This window comes from Bufo gargarizans, chromosome 4 (assembly GCF_014858855.1).
Source record: "Bufo gargarizans isolate SCDJY-AF-19 chromosome 4, ASM1485885v1, whole genome shotgun sequence".
NCBI lineage: Eukaryota > Metazoa > Chordata > Amphibia > Anura > Bufonidae > Bufo > Bufo gargarizans.
In genome coordinates this window covers 307,636,640-307,656,576 of record NC_058083.1, presented here as the reverse complement: position 1 = coordinate 307,656,576, position 19,937 = coordinate 307,636,640, and the positions used below count along the sequence as shown (strand labels likewise).

The 19,937-nt window shown below is 42.7% G+C and overlaps 1 protein-coding gene across 2 annotated transcripts in view; it reads left to right on the top strand.

Moving 5' to 3' along the window:
• The window catches only part of TPD52L1 (TPD52 like 1), a 183,603-nt gene that overhangs the window by 108,005 nt on the left and 55,661 nt on the right, over positions 1-19,937 (top strand). Inside the window, exons 3-4 of one of the 2 annotated variants that reach the window (XM_044291502.1) lie at positions 3,868-4,016; positions 10,864-10,926. In XM_044291502.1, coding sequence (XP_044147437.1) covers positions 3,868-4,016; positions 10,864-10,926 — 212 coding nt within the window. The remainder of the gene's footprint in view (positions 1-3,867; positions 4,017-10,863; positions 10,927-19,937) is intronic. The other variant, XM_044291503.1, reaches the window with a different exon arrangement.

The window sequence follows — 19,937 nt, the reverse complement described above, 5'->3', positions numbered from 1 at the left end:
ACACAGTACACAGCTCTGCTACATGCAGGTTACACATACAGCTCTGCTACACAGTACACAGCTCTGCTACATGCAGATTACACATACAGCACTGCTACACAGTACACAGCTCTGCTACATGCAGGTTACACATACAGCTCTGCTTCACAGTACACAGCTCTGCTACATGCAGGTTACACATACAGATCTGCTACACAGTACACAGCTCTGCTACCTGCAGGTTACACATACATCTCTGTAACACAGTACACAGCTCTGCTACATGCAGGTTACACATACAGCTCTGCTACACAGTACACAGCACTGCTACATGCAGGTTACACATACAGCTCTGCTACACAGTACACAGCACTGCTACATGCAGGTTACACATACAGCACTGCTACACAGTACACAGCTCTGCTACATGCAGGTTACACATACAGCTCTGCTACACAGTACACAGCTCTGCTACATGCAGGTTACACATACAGATCTGCTACACAGTACACAGCTCTGCTACCTGCAGGTTACACATACAGATCTGCTACACAGTACACAGCTCTGCTACCTGCAGGTTACACATACATCTCTGTAACACAGTACACAGCTCTGCTACATGCAGGTTACACATACAGATCTACTACACAGTACACAGCTCTGCTACCTGCAGGTTACACATACAGATCTGCTACACAGTACACAGCTCTGCTACCTGCAGGTTATACATACAGATCTGCTACCTGCAGGTTACACATACATCTCTATAACACAGTACACCACTCTGCTACATGCAGGTTACACATACATCTCTGTAACACAGTACACAGCTCTGCTACCTGCAGGTTACACATACATCTCTGTAACACAGTACACAGCTCTGCTACATGCAGGTTACACATACAGATCTACTACACAGTACACAGCTCTGCTACCTGCAGGTTACACATACAGATCTGCTACACAGTACACAGCTCTGCTACCTGCAGGTTACACATACAGATCTGCTACCTGCAGGTTACACATACATCTCTGTAACACAGTACACAGCTCTGCTACATGCAGGTTACACACACATCTCTAGTACAGAGCTCTATTTGATGGCTACTGTTCTGTACACTCTACCAGCTGCTGTGTACGTCTGACCCCTCCCACACACGTGACTCGTCACATGGTCATGACGTCATCACAGGTCCTTTGCCTCTCCAGCAGCTAGCAGCTCCGTCAGGTGAATAGTGTGTGTAGTAGGGCGTATTTTGAGTTAGGGAGGACGGAGTTTTGGCTGATGCCTGATGGAGGACGGAGTTTTGTCTGATGTCTGAGGTCTGATGGAGTTTTGCCTGACGGAGGACGAAGTTTTATCTGATGTCTGAGGTCTGATGGAGTTTTGCCTGACGGAGGACGGAGTTTTGTCTGATGTCTGATGTCTGAGGTCTGATGGAGTTTTGCCTGACGGAGGACGGAGTTTTGTCTGATGTCTGAGGTCTGATGGAGTTTTGGGTGACGGAGGACGGAGTTTTGTCTGATGTCTGAGGTCTGATGGAGTTTTGCCTGACGGAGGACGGAGTTTTGTCTGATGTCTGAGGTCTGATGGAGTTTTGGGTGACGGAGGACGGAGTTTTGTCTGATGTCTGAGGTCTGATGGAGTTTTTGGTGACGGAGGACGGAGTTGTGTCTGATGTCTGAGGTCTGATGGAGTTTTGCCTGATGGAGGACGGAGTTTTGTCTGATGTCTGAGGTCTGATGGAGTTTTGTCTGACGGAAGACGGAGTTTTGTCTGATGTCTGATGGAGTTTTGCCTGACGGAGGACGGAGTTTTGTCTGATGTCTGAGGGCTGATGGAGTTTTGCCTGACGGAGGATGGAGTTGTGGATGATGTCTGACGATGTCCTAATATGTATGCCGTACTAGTGAGCTTGACTAAGGCTTACCTTAGTACAAGTCATCTATCGTAGCAGGATGTCCTGGCAGATTTCCATTAATCCATGAACTGTTCTCTCCAAGGTGAACAAGGAACACCGTTGCTTCTCCCCCATTCTAAAAAGTGCATAACATACATTGTTGGCAATGAAACAAAGTCAAGATCTTTTCACCAGACAGTCCCTTGGAAATGTTTTACTTTCAAATTAGATATCTGCCATTATTTACTTGATTATTAGTATGTTTTGGCACCATTAACTGATGGCAACATCTGCCATCACTGGATGATGCGTTTCTGTTTACAGAATCTTTTTTCCCAACAAATACTGTATATATAAGATGACAGATGTAGGGTCAACTGTGTAGTGGACAGAGCTTGTCACTGCAGCACTGCTTCCATTGACCTCAATAGAACCAGAGCTTTAGTAACGAGCTCCCTCAACTACTCAGATGATGGAGCTATGTAGTTCTGAAGCAAACTTCTGGAGACTGAGCTACACTCAAACAGCTGATAAGCAGGGTGTTGGACTCCTGCCAATTGGCTAGTGATAGCCTATCCTAAAGATAGGCCATTACTTATTAAAAGTTGGGCAAGACCTTTAAAGCTTGTAGGCAATAGTGTATTGGCTATGCCTTGTCCCTAAATATTGTGCTACTGAATGTGATGACATGGCATGAAAGGAATTACATATAGCATAAACATAAAAGATTTGTACAGGGTGGGCCATTTATATGGATACACCTTAATAAAATGGGAATGGTTGGTGATATTAACTTCCTGTTTGTGGCACATTAGTATATGTGAGGTGGGAAACTTTTCAAGATGGGTGGTGACCATGGTGGCCATTTTGAAGTCGGCCATTTTAAATCCAACTTTAGTTTTTTCAATAGGAAGAGGGTCATGTGACACATCAAAATTATTGGGAATTTCACAAGAAAAACAATAGTGTGCTTGGTTTTAACGTAACTTTATTCTTTCATTAGTTATTTACAAGTTTCTGACCACTTATAAAATGTGTTCAATGTGCTGCCCATTGTGTTGGATTGTCAATGCAACCCTCTTCTCCTACTCTTCACACACTGATAGCAACACCGCAGGAGAAATGCTAGCACAGGCTTCCAGTATCCGTAGTTTCAGGTGCTGCACATCTCGTATCTTCACAGCATATGCTGTGCAGCACCTGAAACTACAGATACTGGAAGCCTGTGCTAGCATTTCTCCTGCGGTGTTGCTATCAGTGTGTGAAGAGTGGGAGAAGAGGGTTGCATTGACAATCCAACACAATGGGCAGCACATTGAACACATTTTATAAGTGGTCAGAAACTTGTAAATAACTAATGAAAGAATAAAGTTACGTTAAAACCAAGCACACTATTGTTTTTCTTGTGAAATTCCCAATAATTTTGATGTGTCACATGACCCTCTTCCTATTGAAAAAACTAAAGTTGGATTCAAAATAGCTGACTTCAAAATAGCCACCATGGTCACCACCCATCATGAAAAGTTTCCCCCCTCACATATACTAATGTGCCACAAACAGGAAGTTAATATCACCAACCATTCCCATTTTATTAAGGTGTATCCATAAATGGCCCACCCTGTACATTGACATACCTCAATTAGCCAAATGTACCACTGTGCTTAAGTAATAATAATGCCACTGTTCTTTTATAAAGCCGGGGGACTTATGGCCCCTGAAGTATAAGATGCGATGTGATTGTAACCTCTACTAAAGAGGAATATTGAAGAAAGATGTTCTTGTATGGGCAAAGCCATTGTAGATATGGTGAAGAAGAATTAGAGAGCTCTATTAATAGTGATAAGTATATGATGTACAGGGGGCTTCATATAATCTTTATCAATGATGTTAACCACACCTAAATATCAATCTGTTTCTGTTACTTTTGATTCTTTAACTTCTACATATTCTTTTTAGGTTTGACTTGTTTACTTTAATATTTCTATAGCTGGAAGATGAAATAGTAACTTTACGTCAAGTGTTAGCTGCCAAAGAGAAGCACCTGGCAGACATAAAGCATAAGCTGGGAGTCAGCGTGATGAATGAACTGAAGCAGAACTTCAGTCGTGGCTGGCACGATGTGCAAACCCATTCTGCGTAAGTGTCTAGCTCTTAAACTGTTCACTGTATGACCTCAATAAGTATGATTGTCTACTGTATACCTTGTGGGGGTTATATCAATGCTATTCACATATAAGAGGACAATTAAAAAATATATAAAAAATATTTTATCTTTATGAATATACTGACAACACTAGAAACTACAGAAAAGTGACTGTCAACCATGAAGGAAGGCCCAGCCACAGAATTCTGCATCTGTATGACAAACCTCACATTTGGTGATGAGAAAAGGGGATAAATATGTGCAAACCTTGACTTAAAGGCTATGTACACTTTAGGAGGATTTTTTTTTATTATTGCATTGTATTCATTTTGAGCTAAAATACTTTTTTCAATTGGTCTTTATTAAAAATTTTGAGCCCCTTTTTATGTACAGCTTTGAGATTCTCTAGTAGCATGCTCTGTATTTTTACTGCTTACCGTCAGGCAGCTCAGCTGATGACTCCTTATCTCTAATCTCCTAATCGCCTAAACACTCATCATAGTTTAATTCTTATCTTACTGATAGGAATGTGGCTTAAATAAGTGCTTATGACCTTTTAGTAATTTAGATGACTAGCACAAATTGAAAGTAGGATTAACACAGCTAGACAAACAGTTAACCCTTTGTGAGAGAACAGCTTGGTATTTTTAATAAACACATACTGAAAAAAATATTTTTAGCCCAAAGTGAGTAAAATAGAATCATCAAAAAAATGCTCCCAAATGTGTACATAGCCTTTAAAAGGCTTTTTTGCCCACAAGCAAAGCGTGATTGATAAATTTTAAGGGAATCTGTCACCAGGACATTCACTGTTGAACCAGGCACAATGTCTTGTAAGACTAGTTCTCCTAAATTGTAATAATACTTTTCATTTTGTGATCTGTTGGTTCATTCGGCAGAAAAAAGTCCTTTTAAACCATATGAAAATGAGCAGTTAAAGAGGTACTCCCACCTGGGACATAGATGGCATATCGAGAGCTTGCTTAGCTATGTTTGGAAACCCCATAGCAATGAATGGAGACCATGTAGTGCATGTGTGGTTTGCTCTCATTCATTTCGGGGTCCCCATTCTCTAGATAGAAGAAGGTCCCACACCTATCTGACATTGATGGCCTATCACTAGAATATGCCTTCAATGTCCCATATGGGCTATCCCAAATGTACTGAGGGTAGGCTCAAGACACCCTTGCTCATCCTGCTTCCTCTGCCAGCCTTCCCTCTCCTTGACTGACAAGGACAAGTGAGATGACTATGCAGAAACCGGGTCCTGTCAATGAGGAGGAGAGGGAGGGATGAAGGAGGTGCAAGGGTACACAGAGTGGCTTGGGCTCACTCTGAATGCACATAAAGAGGTTTTCTCTTTTTGACATTTATGGCATATTGGTAAGCTATGGCATAAAATGTCCGACCTTTGAGGCTCACTCCTATCTCAAGAATGAGTCCTCACTACGAACAGAGAGCGCACCTCTTTAAAGTACCTTTTCTCCAGAATGAAGTAACAGATGGCTTAGTGAGAGATAGCATTACATTCAGCTGAGCTATCCCTACAAGGCATCATGCCGGGTTTAGCTGTGAATTTCCTGGTGACAGCCTCTTTTTAAAATCAGTCCTTTGCCTAAAGCACAGAACAGCAGTGCTTGCCCCTTCTGTCTGCCACTAAAAACTTCTGCATTCCATAAAACCCAACTGAAAAACTCATATCATTTTCTCCACTGGCAACAAGTTAATTCTGCCATATATCGACTTAAGTATCAGAATAGATGTCCGCAACACTGGGAGTTACGGAAGTAGCGTAATTTGTTCTGCTGTGCTGTTTGCATGGATCCCATTCACTACGATGAAAGTTATGTAAACAGTGCAACATCGGCCCATTTGATTGTTTCTGTAAACCTGGCTACCTGGGGCCGGTGCTTAGTCCCATCTCGCTATTTCCATGGCAACAGACAACTCTGTTCAATCAATTACTACAAATAAAACCACAAATAAAAATAATGGCTTGTGTGAACAATCTATGACAGTAATCTCAATGACAGCGCTGCAGAGTTTCTTAGAAGTACGTAGGCCTGTTCTCCCAATACACACATAAGATAAAAATCAAAATCCTCTAAAAGAGCAGTCAGAAATGTTCATAAGAGCTCAAAGTTTGTCCAATACTTGCCAGTTGGTAGTAACTGTACATTTTTCCCCACTGCTGACAATCAGATCATGCTTTTGCCAATGCTAAAAACCCTTTGCTCACATCTCCTGCAGTCCTGTAGAGAATGCAATAGACATGCGCCTCCCATAGTGAAACACCAGTGCAACAGGATAAATCCTCCACATAAGTAAGGGTTTTACTGTACTCACAAAATGACAAGTATTAAAGGAGCTGTTCCGTAAACGACTCTTCACTCTAAAGTTTTTTTTCATCAACTGCTCCTATTCTTCCTTGGTTTTTTTCTTCTTCAAATTTACCCTTATTTGCAGTTTTCTTTTATCCCCCATGCTTGAATCCTACTTCCTGGTTTTTCATGTGTCTGCTGTCCTATCATGCATATTATGTGACACTAACCACGCACCTTGGTCTTACCAATGACGCTTCCTATGTCCTACATTAGAAGGCTTCCATGCAGGACGTAACATACAGCAACTGAATGTCAAAACAGATTTGCCACAGGGTGTGGTTGTAGGCTAATAACTTTAGAATAAGGCCGTTTGTATAAATGGTTGTATTTAAGTAAAGTGATATAACAGCATATAAAACACCAACACCACTAGTCCCGCCCAACTCGAGTTTTGCCATACTGCATAGCCACTTCACTTCCCACAGATCATTTAAACCCTCAGAATCCCACAAAAAATCTTAGTATATTCCAATTTACAATAAGCAGTTTACACAAATACAGAAAACAGAGATTTATCAAAGCAATTGTATACAAAATGTCATATACATAAAAATTTGAGATTCTATACCATGTTCCATCTCCAGTAGACCATGTCATCAAAATAAATATTTATTTTAATAACCATATATATACAAAGATACGATACATATAGTTTCCCCTACTATTAATGATCCTATGTACACCTCTAAACTAATTAAAACTATTGAACCATATTATTATGGTGGATCTCATAAAGAGGTTAATAGTGTAGCAAAACCTAAATATTACTTATATCTACACTCCTAGTCCAAATAAGATTTTAGATCAAAATCCAGGTTTAACTCTTGTGGGTGCAAAGTCCAGAACGTGTAGATCTAGAAAGTCTCTCTCTGATTTATTAGTGTCATTTGATCTCCACCTCACCATTTCCCAGAGACCAGTTCTATCTCCTGGAATTTAACCCCTTCAAGCGACAGCCAGTTTGGACCAAATGGCGGAGCCCCATTTTTCTAATCTGACGTGTCACTTTACCTGCTAATATTGTAACTCTGGAACACTTTTACTGATCCAGGTGATTGTAAGACTGTTTTCTAGTGACACATCATACTTCATGTTAGTGGTGAATTTGAGTTGATATGTTTTATCTTTATGTAAAAAAAAATAATCTAAAGCATGCAGAAAATTTGGAAAAATTAGCAATTTTCTACATTTGAATTTCTCAGATTTTAAGACAAATAGTGAATCCTCGCAAAAAAGTTATGAATTAACATTCTCCATATTTTGTTTATTTCATTACATTTTTTAAGATGTAAGAAGGTTTAGAATTATGAAAGCAATTTTAGAAATTTTAAAAACCGTGTTTTTGAGGACCAATTCAGTTCTGAGGTGACTTTAAGGGGCTTACATAATAGAAACCACCCAAAGATGACAGCATTTAGAAACTAAACCCCTCAATTTATTTTAAACTGAATTTACAAACCCTATAGGTGTTCCACAGGAATTAAAGCAAAATGTAGGTAAAAATAAAATAAATATTTTTTTTGTGTGCAGATTTTTTATTTAAATCCATTTTTTTCTGTAACACAGCAATGTTAACAGTAAAACAAACCTCAAAATGTATTACCCTGCAGTTTACATAAACACCCCATATGTGGTCGTAAATCTCTTTATCGGCACAAGGCCGGGCTCAGAATGAAAGGAGTGCAATATTGTTTTTAGTGGGCAGATTATCTAGATTTGTTTTCAGGTGCCATGTCATATTTAAAGAGACCCTGAGGTTCATGTAGAAAGAAACCCCCAAAAAGTTAACCCATTCTGGAAACTACAACTCTCAAGTAATTGATCAAGGGGTGAGGCCTCTTGCACACTGCCGTGTTTCACGGCCGTATGCGGGCCGTGGAACCGCGGCCTGGATCCCTCCTGAGAGCAGGAGCGCACGGCGTCACTGGTTGCTATGACGCCGTGCGCTCCCTGCTGCCGGCACAGTACAGTAATACACTGGTATAGATCGTACCAGTGTATTACTGTATTGCGGCGGCAGCAGGGAGCGCACGGCGTCATAGCAACCAGTGACGCCGTGTGCTCCTGCTCTCAGGAGGGATCCAGGCCGCGGTTCCACGGCCCGCATACGGCCGTGAAACATGGCAGTGTGCAAGAGGCCTGAAATGAATGCTTTGACCCAACAAGCGTTTCATAGAATTTAGAAACACTTGGCTGTTACATTGCAAAATTACATTTTAGTTCCAATAAAATATTGCTTTAGCCCCAATTTTTTTTTTCACAAGGCACAACAGAAGTTAATGCCCCTCACTATATGTTATGCATTTTTTCCCAGAATTCAGCAATACCTGTGGTTGTAAATAGCTATTTGGAAAAACGGCAGCATTCAGAAGGGAAGGAGCAGCATCTGGATATTCTAACATGGAATTAGCTGAAATAGTTTTTAGGGGCCATAACATTTTCATTTTTATGTTGACTGAGTTGTAGCACTTGTTTGTTGCAGGACAAGCTGTAGTTTTTTTTTAACCATTTTGGGGTACGAATAACTTTTTGATTGCTTTTTAAACCATTTTTAACAGAGGAGATGGGCAAAAATTCAAATTCTGGCAGCATTTTTATTTTTATTTTTTTATTATGTTCCTCATGCGGTGTATATGATATGATAATTTTATTCTGTGGGTTGATACGGTTATAGCAATATCTAATTTATATAGTATAAAAATAAATGGTATTTTGCATTAACATCCCTAACATTTATTTTTTTCTACCAATGTAGCTGTGTGAGGGTTTGTTTTTTGCAGGATGGGATTCAGATTTTATTGGTGTCATTTTGGGGTCCATCTGACTTTTTGATCACTTTTTATTACATTTTTTGGGGAGGTGAGGTGAAAAAGACAGCAATTCTGCAATTCTCATATTTTTTTTTATTTTTTTTTTTATTTTTTTTACGGCATTCACCACGCTGATTTAGCTATCCACTTATGTGTAGTTTATTTTATTTTTTCATTTTCTTAATCACTTAGAAATGAACGGATATGGGAAAAGGCAATTTATTTTATTTTTTTATTTAATTATGTTTTATCTATTTGTTTTTGGAACTTTTTTTATTTAAAATTTTTTAAAGTTTTTTTATCAAGTCCTATTTGGATCTTGAAGATTCAGTGGGGCAGATTCCTCTACAGTGCACTGCAATAGTTATGTATTGCAATGCACTGTACTGTCAGTATTACAGTGACACTAAGCCTGATCAGACCCTCAGGGTCTGGCAGGCTTAGATACATGGCAAGCCTGGATGCCTTTGTAAGGCGTCTGGTTGTCATTGCAACCATGGCTACTGACCACGGGCATCTAAGGGGTTAAATGGCATGTTACAGCTCACACTCGCTGCTGATGGCGGCGGCTCAATTTCTAAGCAACTGCCATCACAGCCGCACAGGGGGGACAGCAGAGAGGATTGCAGAGGACTATTGGGGCACCTGAAGGACAATGAGGGAACTGAGGGTATCAGGGGCGCAAGAGGGGCCATGTCTGATTTCAGGCACTAATCTCCCGAATGGAGATCAGAGCCTGAAACCAGCATTTTTACACTGCCACGCACAGACTAACCAATCAGAGCGATCAAAGGCAAGGGGCCACTCTGATTGGTCCCTTGCTGTCTTCTCCGGGGCTCTGACACTTTTAGCAATTTGGACGCAACTGCACACCTGATTGCCTTAAATTATATGCAATCTGGACGTACAGTTACATCCAAATGCGTGAAAGGGTTAAAAGGGTTATTCAAGTTCTATAATGTGCCCCATATGCTGGGGACCCTCACAGAAGTTGTACTTACCCCGCTCCATGGCACCCGCGTTCCTTCTAAAAAAACATCTGACGTCAAGGAGCAGCCAATAGCAGGCAGCGACAGGAACAAGCCTCCCTAGTGTTACCTGCAATGCTATGGAGGCTTGTCCCGATCGCAGCCTGCTATTGGCTGACCCCCCAACGCCAGATGTTTTCATCTGTGCGACGGGGAGATGCAGCGGCAGCCATGCCGGCATCAGAAGCGACGCGGGTGCCAGGGAACGAGGAAAGTACAACTTTAGCATGTAGAGAAAGTTAATACAATACACTTACTAATGTACTGTGATTGTCCATATTTGCTGTCTGGATTCATTTTTCCATCTCATTATATACTGCTCATTTCCATGGTTACAACCACTCTGCAATCCACCAGTGGTTGTGGTGCTTGTATACAGGGCTGGCGTCAGCACCCGGCATACCTGGACAAGTGCTGGGGCCCACTGCTCCTGTTGGGGCCCACTGTGCAGTGGCGTGCCAAGGGGGGCGGTCCAGCTCTCAGGGGGGTGCTGGGTTGGCTGCTATGGGCGCTTCCAACAAGAGAGATGGAAGCGCTTATTGCTGGAGCGGATGGGAGACGGCGGTTCTTTCATTTACTAACCGCAGCTCATCTCCCTGTGCTCCTTCTCTCCTCTAGGCCCGGCCCAGCAGTGATGTCAGCCCAGCCCAGGAAAGAAGGAGCGCAGGGAAATCAGCTGAGGTTAGTGAATGAAAGGACTGCTAGCTCCCCTGCACTCCAGCAATGTTAGGTATCTTAGGGGGCCACTCGGGGGTCATTACACTTTGAGGGGGCCAGGGTTATACTACTGTGGGAGGAGGCCACTCGGGGGGTCATTCTACTGTGTGAGGGCACCTTAAACAATATAATTACCCCCAATGCCCCCCATACAGTATAATGACCCCCAGAGCCCTCATTCAGTATGAATCCTCAATACAGTATGACCCCCCAGTTAGGGGGCTACTGGGTTCCATTATACTCTGTGACCGGGCCACAGGAGGTCATTATCCTGTGTGTGGGGGCCAGTGGGGGTCATTATACTAAATGGAGGGCCACAGGGAGATCATAATACTGAATGGAGGGCCACTGAGGGGTCATTATACTGTGTGTAGGGCCACTGGGGGCTCATTATACTGTGTGGGGAGCCACTCAGGGTCATTATACTGTGTGCAGGGCCACAGGGGGTCATTATACTGTATGGGGGCCACTGGGGGACACTATACTATCTGGGGGGCACTGGGGTTCATTATATAATGTTGGGGGACATGTAAATGTGAAAAAATGCCAGAATGGGGCCCACTAAGATTTATCCCCCAAGGGCCCACGTGAATCTGGAGCCAGCCTTGCTTGCACACTATAGGAAAAAGTGCCGGCCTCTCTGGTGGCTGGGAACATGGGAGCTCGAATAGGCTGGTACTTTTTCCTATAGTGTGAAAGCACGGCCATCGCTAATGGATTGCAGGGTGGTAGTAACCATGGAAACAAACATTGTATAATGTGATGGAAAAATTAATTCAGCCAGAAAAATGAAGCCATTCTGAGATTGTTTTCTCGTGACACATTGTACTTATGTTGGCATCATTTTGGAAATGTCATTTTATTTTTTTAGGACGTTAGAAGGCTTAGAAGTTTAGAAGCAATTCTTAAAACTTTTAAGAAAATTTCCAAAACCCACTTTTTAAGGACCAGTTCAAGTCTGAAGTCACTTTGTGGGACCTACATAGTGGATACCCCCATAAATGACCCCATTGTAGAAACTACACCCCTCAAGTTACTCAAAACTGATTTTACAAACTTTGTTAACCCATTAGGTGTTCCACAAGAATTAAAGGAAAATGGAGATGAAATTTCAAAATTTCACTTTTTTGGCAGATTTTCCATTTTATTACATTTATTTCTTTAACACATTGAGGGTTAACAGCCAAACAAAACTCAATATTTATTACACTGATTCTGCGGTTTACAGAAACACCCCACATGTGGTCGTACACTGCTGTACGGGCACACGGCAGGGCGCAGAAGGAAAGGAATGCCATACGGTTTTTGGAAGGCAGATTTTGCTGGATAGGTTTTCTGAACGCCATGTTTTTTATTTTTCTGCTGATCGTCTTGTGCAAGGGCTCGTTTTTTGCAAAAACTGTTGAGGTTTTTATTGGTACCATTTTTGGGTACATAGGATTTTTTGATCATTCATTATTACACTTTATGGGGCAAGGTGACCCAAAAATTGGCTGTTTTGGAACAGTTTTCATTTATTTATTTTTACAGCGTTCATCTGAGGAGTTAGGTCATGTGATAGTTTTATAGAGCAGATCGTTACGGACCTGGCAATACATAATATGTATACTTTTTCTTATTTATTTAAGTTTTACACAATAATAGCATTTCTGAAACCCCAAAAATTATGTTTTAGTGTCTCCATAGTCTGAGAGCCATAGCTTTTTTATTTTTTTGTCTTAAATAGGGTATCATTTTTTGCGGGGTGAGGTGACAGTTTAATTGGTACTATTTTGGGGTCATATAAGCCTTTTTGATCGCTTGCAGTTGCACTTTTTGTGATGTGGGGTGACAAAAATAGCTTTTCTGGCACTGTTTTTTTTTATGGTGTTTATCGGATGGGGTCTATCATGTGATATATTTATAGAGACGGTCGTTACGGACACGGTGACACCTAATATGTGTATTTTATTTTTTCATTTTTTTTATGGGAAAAGGCAATTTCTTTTTTTAATTAACATTTTTATATATTTTTTTATTTTTCATTTTTATTATTTTCACTTTCTTTTTTTATCAAGTCCCTCTTGGATCATGAAGATCCAGTGGGGCTGATGGCTGTACTATAAAGTATAATACTATTAGATGCCCTGTAGGTGGCAAGAGCGGACGCTTTTGCAAAGCGTCCGGTTGCCATGGCAACCATCGGGTGCTGCCATCGCAGCACGGCAGCCTCGATGGTTGAGAGAGGGAGCTCCCTCCCTCTATTAACCCCATGGATGCCACAACCGTGGCATCTATGGGGTTACAGCAGAGTGTCAGCATAGAGCTGACACTCGCTGCTGATGGCGCCGGCTCAGGAATGGAGCCGCCGCCATCACACACAGCAGGGGGACCGGGGGCAGCTCTGGAAAATAAACGGGGGGGGGGGGGGGGCGGGGGGGTGTATGGCCAGCAACATTGAGGGAGGCTGGGGCAGGAGGGGCGGGGAGAATGCATGGGGCAGGGAGGGGGCGGAGGACCGCATCAGGAGATAAGCGCAGGAGCAGGAGAGCAGGAGATAGGCGGCAGGCGGACACAAGGGGTGCTTGGAGGGGCACAGATGGGGGGGCACGAGGACACTATCTGATTTCAGGCTCTGATCTGCAGAGCGCAGATCAGAGCCTGAAACTGGAATTTTTTCACTGCCGCGATCCGATTGGTTAGTCTGCACAGACTAACCATTCGGATCGATTGCCGGCAAGGGGCCACTCTGATTGGTCCCTTGCCGGCATTACTGCACTGTGTGCTGTCCGTGACAGCAGCAGTGCAGGGGCAGAAGCTTTAATCCAAGCGCTTTGCAGCGATTGGATTAAAGAGCTGGTTTGACGTTTATAGACGTGATAGCTGCACGGGGCATGTGCAAATATCATGTATATAAACGTATTGCAGTCGTGAAGGGGTTAACCTTTTCAGCCCAGGGCAACTTTCTGTTTTTGTTTTTCATTTCCTGGCTTCCAGGAGCCATAACTTTTTTATTCTTACAATCGCATAGGCGCATGAAAACTTGTTTGCTACTTTCACACTAGCGTTCGTCGGTCCGCTCGTGAGCTCCGTTTGAAGGGGCTCACGAGCAGACCCGAACGCAGCCGTCCAGCCCTGATGCAGTCTGAATGGAGCGGATCCGCTCAGACTGCATCAGTCTGGCGGCGTTCAGCCTCCGCTCTGCTCGCCTCCGCACGGACAGGCGGACAGCTGAACGCTGCTTGCAGCGTTCGGGTGTCCGCCTGGCCGTGCGGAGGCGTGCGGATCCGTCCAGACTTACAATGTAAGTCAATGGGGACGGATCCGTTTGAAGATGCCACAATATGGCTCAATCTTCAGGCGGATCCGTCCCCCATTGACTTTACATTATTTTCACACTTAGCTGTTATATGCTAAAATAATGCAGACGGATCCGTTCTGAACGGAGCCTCCGTCTGCATTATTATGATCGGATCCGTTCAGAACGGATCCGATCGAACGCTAGTGTGAAAGTAGCCTTATTATTTTGCAGGACAAGTTGTTCTTTCTAATAACACCATTGTACATGATTTAGTGGGAAGCTGGAAAAAAAATTCCAGATGGGGTACAATTGGAAAAAAGGCAATTCTGCCACAGTTTTATGGGTTTTGTTTTTAAAGCATTCCTTATGCGGTAAAACTGACCGGTAATCTTCATTCTATGGGTCAGTATGATTACAGAGATACCTCCTTTATATAATTTTTCTTCTGCGTTAATACTTTAAAAAACTTTAGAAAAAATAAACATATTTTCTTTGCATCACTATATTCTGCCCCCCCCCCTTCTCCCCCAGATTTGTGTCTACTGAGCCAAGTGAAGTTTTCTGTGACGATGTATAGTTTTTATTGATACTATTTTGGATTGTGTATGACTTTTTTATCACTTTTTATCAAAAAATTTGGGGTAGGAGCGACAATTAAAATAAACCATACGTATTTTAAGTTCCATTAGGGGACTTTAACAGGCTATTGTAAATCGCTTATCCCATAAACTGCAATGAATCACCATTGCAGCCTACGGGAGTTGTGCTATGTTTATATGAGAGCCCTGCCACCTGCAGACCTCCATAGGAACTACTTCTTTAATAGTCTAGGATCCTTCAGAGGGACAGAGGATATCACAAGGAACGAACAGCTTCACCATGCAAGGGAGCTATTAGGGCCTGGGAACAAGGCACTACCTGGTAAAGCCACCTCAGATGCCGTGGTCACGATTGACCATGGTATCTGAGGGGTTAAATGCCTGTGATCGCCATTATCACTGATGTGTGAAACAACAGAAACCTGGCAGCTATTACGCCCACTTCACTCCATAGTGGACGCCATCGTTAAAGAAACGACCAGTGCTGTACATGTACTGGGCTGGTTGGGAAGAGGTTAAACTCATCATTGTCTTTTTGTTCCTTAACCTCAATTTGTTTTCTTCTTTCGCTATCTGTAATAATTTCCTGGTCATATCTTTTTTCTAGGAATTTATTTTTTAGTATATCGCTTTGTCTACTCTTTTACGTCAGAACAATTTCTCTTTAATATCTGAAATTATCCCTTTGGGAAACTCTTTATTCAAACTGCATAATGGAAATGGCTTTTATTCAATGTATAAGCTGGCATCTGTGGACTTAAAAATGTTCTGGTTTTTATCTTAGTTACTAAAGAGGCACTTTTAACATTTTTTTAAAGCGTACCTGAGTTTTCAAAAAACAGTTTGCATAATGGCTGTGTTTCTTTGTATAATGATAAATGTGAAGGAACATGGGCTTCCCTAAAGTCTCTTTCAGCCATATTATTCTCTGTTTCAGCTGCACAGCTAGATGCATTTCTCTCAGAAGCAGGGGGTGTCTCCCTTCTTCCAGTACTGTATGCAGTGGCCTCACTCCTCACTATGTGTTTTCTTCTAGGGAGCTCTGAAAACTGGGTTAACTTACACTTACAGAAAAGCAGGAGGCTCATGTGATGTTTAGAGCTGTGTAGAACCAGTTTTATGAGGCTCACAATATCAGCTAGCTCTGATACGTCGCCACTTCCTCTTAGTCATCTTCTGAGTCTCTGTTACCAGGGATGGATCTTGCCTGACAACAAACAGTGGACTGCAAGTTACGTGAAAATTATACCCCCAGTGGCCATGACGTTACAGCTTTTTTTCAGATGGATGCAGACATTTTTTTAAATTAAGTGATTTAGAAATTTGCTAGTTACTGTACACCATTCTCTATTAAATGAAATTGTGCGAACGTACCGTGACTGTTTAAGCAATAACCTTCTCTCTAGGCAAAATGGACATAAAATAACTTAAAGTCAAATTTTTAGGGCTTATAGGCTATGTGTTTTGCATTAATTTTAGTTAAAAAAAAGTTTCTTTCTTATGCATAACAGGGAAGAAACCTTCAGGTCATCCGGGAGGTGGCAGTAAGCCTTATTGGACTCAACTCCCTCGCAGCACAGTATTCGTCATGTTGGTACTAAAAAGTAAGGACTGCCAGCTCAGGAGTGACCGACTGCTGAAATCAGCGAGGGCAGCATAGTACAAGTGAGAGGTTCTCTATAAAGGGAATATGCCACCATGCTTCTGGACTATTTGTAGTAATATTTGATTAGTGCTGCAAATAAGGAGTCCAAATCTCTACTATATATATATAACTACTGCCCCCTATTCCACTGCTATCAGAACTCAAAGCTACCCTGAAAGTCTGGACTGTTGTGCTGATCTAACATAATGAATAGGAGATCTGTGTGTAACCACCGCTGTCCCAACAATGTGTTTCAGGGCAAATTTAAACACAGACAGAAGGGGGAACAGGGGGCAATAGGAAAATAAAAAATAGCCACCTGGACTCCTTATCTGCAATACAATTATGTATTACTGCAGATAATAGTCTAAGTTCCTTTTAATACCGTAAATAAAATTCTTGCAATGTGTGCAATAAGCAAAAATTTTTATTTAAAGGGAACCTGTCACCTCTAAAAACCATCCCAAGCCGCCAGAAGTACCTGAGAGTAGCCAGCAGCGCATTTCCAATGATCGTTTTCTCCTGAATGCAGATGAAGCAAAAGCTCAGAAAATGTTATTTTATCCCCTGCCCGCGTGATTTTCTAGTCATGCTTGAAGTCAAGGGGGCAGCGGCCTCCTTGCTTCAAGTCAAGGTAACCACGCCCCCTTCCCTGCCCCTTTGCTGTGACTGACAGAGCTTATGCCAAACAGCCGGCTGTCAGTTACAGGAGAAGGGGCAGGGAAGGGGGCGTGGTTACCTTGACTTGAAGCAAGGAGGCCACTGCCCCCTTGACTTCAAGCATGACTAGAAAATCACGCGGGCAGGGAATAAAACAACGTTTTCTGAGCTTTTGCTTCATCTACGTTCAGGAAGAAAAAGATCGCCGGAAACAAGCTGCTGCATACTCTCGGGTACTGCTGGCGGCTTGGGTTGGTTTTTGGAGGTAACAGGTTCCCTTTAAGTGACATTTTCATGGGTCTCATAGACATTTGAGATTGAGACTTCAACATGAGGGACGTATAATTTTAATTTTAAAGCAGAAGTCCAGAATATGAAAGTGCAACACATTTGCAAAAAAGCAATAATTAACCAGGTTTTAAATACCGTATTTTTTGCCCCATAAGACGCACTCCCCCCCCCCAAAAGTGGGGGAAAAATGCCCCTGCGTCTTATGGGGCGAATGCTGCCATTTTACATTGCAGTCTGCGATGCTGCAGCATCGCAGACTGTGATGTATCAGCTGGAGGGGGGAGAGAGGAGGGGCCGGTGTCATGCAAATGCGGCGGGCCGGTGCGGTCACTGTACTCCAGCCCCGCCGCTAACTCGCTTTCATTGAAGTTCCGATCCCCAGCCCCATCTGTACTACTTACTAAATGTCCTGTAGCAGGCAGAGCAGGGTGGGCGGCCGGCCGTAACTCACTGACGCCACGTGCCTGCGCCGCCTACTTCATTCATAAAGTAGGCGGCGCAGGCATGTGACGTCAGTGAGTTACAGACGGCCGGCCGGCCACCCTGCTCTGACTGCTACAGGACATTTAGTAAGTAGTACAGATGGGGCTGGGGATTGGAACTTCAATTAAAGTTATTATTATAAAATGTTTAGGCAATAAAGCAGTGAGTGAGCGGTGGGGCCGGAGTACAGTGACCGGCAACGGCCCCGCCGCATTTGCATGACACCGGCCCCTCTCACAGGTTTAGCTCCGGTATATTAGGGCATCTATGGATGCCACGATTATGGGGTGGGGTATATGTGGATGGCACTGTTATGGGGGGGGGTGATCTGTGGATGGTACTGTTATGGGGGGGTGATCTGTGGATGGTACTGTTATGGGGGGGGGTGATCTGTGGATGCCACTATTATGGGGTGGGGGATATGTGGATGGCACTGTTATGGGGTGGGGGATCTGTGGGTGACACATATATAGCAGTGCCATCCATAGATCCACCCCCCATAACAGTGCCATCCACAGATCCCCCTCCATAACAGTGCATCCACAGATCCCCCCTCCATAACAGTGCCATCCACAGATCACCCCCCCCCCCAATAACAGTGCCATCCACAGATCTACCCCCCCATAACAGTGCCCCCCTCAGATCACCCCCATAACAGTACCATCCACAGATCCCCCAAAACAGTGCCATCCACAGATCCCCCATAACAGTGCCACCCACAGATCCCCCCCCATAACAGTGCCATCCACAGATCCCCCATAGTAGTATAATGCACAGACCACCATTAGTTCAAAAATGACCAAAAGCACCCATTTTGGTTAAAAAAAAGTGTTTTCTTATTTTCCTCCTCAAAAACCTAGGTGCATCTTATGGGCAGGTGCGTCTTATAGGGTGAAAAATACGGGGTACGTTTTTCCCACATAAGCAAAACAAAAACAAATTAGTAATTACATAAATATTAAACTCTAGGGTAATTACCTTGAAAATCACCTTTACAAATCATCGAGGCCTGTAATTTGCTAATTGAGAGAAAGAGCAGGAAGTATTAGGATGGCGCAGCTGGATTATCCTGCGCCAGTTCTGTAATACGACCTGTGTGCACTCAGCACTGGAAATCAGCCGGAAACACGTTTATAAATAAGGCTTTAAATAGCAAAGAGATTTATAGAACTTAGTTGACGTATTAGAATGTTAGCATTGTTTCCCATATACCTGAAATACATAGTAACGGAAACAAGAGGTAGACAGGAGTGGACATATGTGGTTCATACATTCAGCAGGTAAAATATGCTTTTTAACCCTAGTGGCATAATTGGAAAAGGAAAATAATAACAGAAAATAATAGTTTTATAATAGTGTCAAATACAGTACAGACCAAAAGTTTGGACACACCTTCTCATTCAAAGAGTTTTCTTTATTTTCATGACTATGAAAATTGTAGATTCACACTGAAGGCATCAAAACTATGAATTAACACATATGGAATTATATACATAACAAAAAAGTGTGAAACAACTGAAAATATGTCATATTCTAGGTTCTTCAAAGTAGCCACCTTTTGCTTTGATTACTGCTTTGCACACTCTTGGCATTCTCTTAATGAACTTCACAGGTGTGCCCTGTCAGATTTAATAATTGGGATTTCTTGCTTTATAAATGGGGTTGGGACCATCAGTTGCGTTGTGGAGAAGTCAGGTGGATACACAGCTGATAGTCCTACTGAATAGACTGTTAGAATTTGTATTATGGCAAGAAAAAAGCAGCTAAGTAAAGAAAAACGAGTGGCCATCATTATTTTAAGAAATGAAGGTCAGTCAGTCCGAAAAATTGGGAAAACTTTGAAAGTGTCCTCAAGTGCAGTCACAAAAACCATCAAGTGCTACAAAGAAACTGGCTCACATGCGGACCGCCCCAGGAAAGGAAGACCAAGAGTCACCTCTGCTGCGGAGGATAAGTTAATCCGAGTCACCAGCCTCAGAAATCGCAGGTTAACAGCAGCTCAGATTAGAGACCAGGT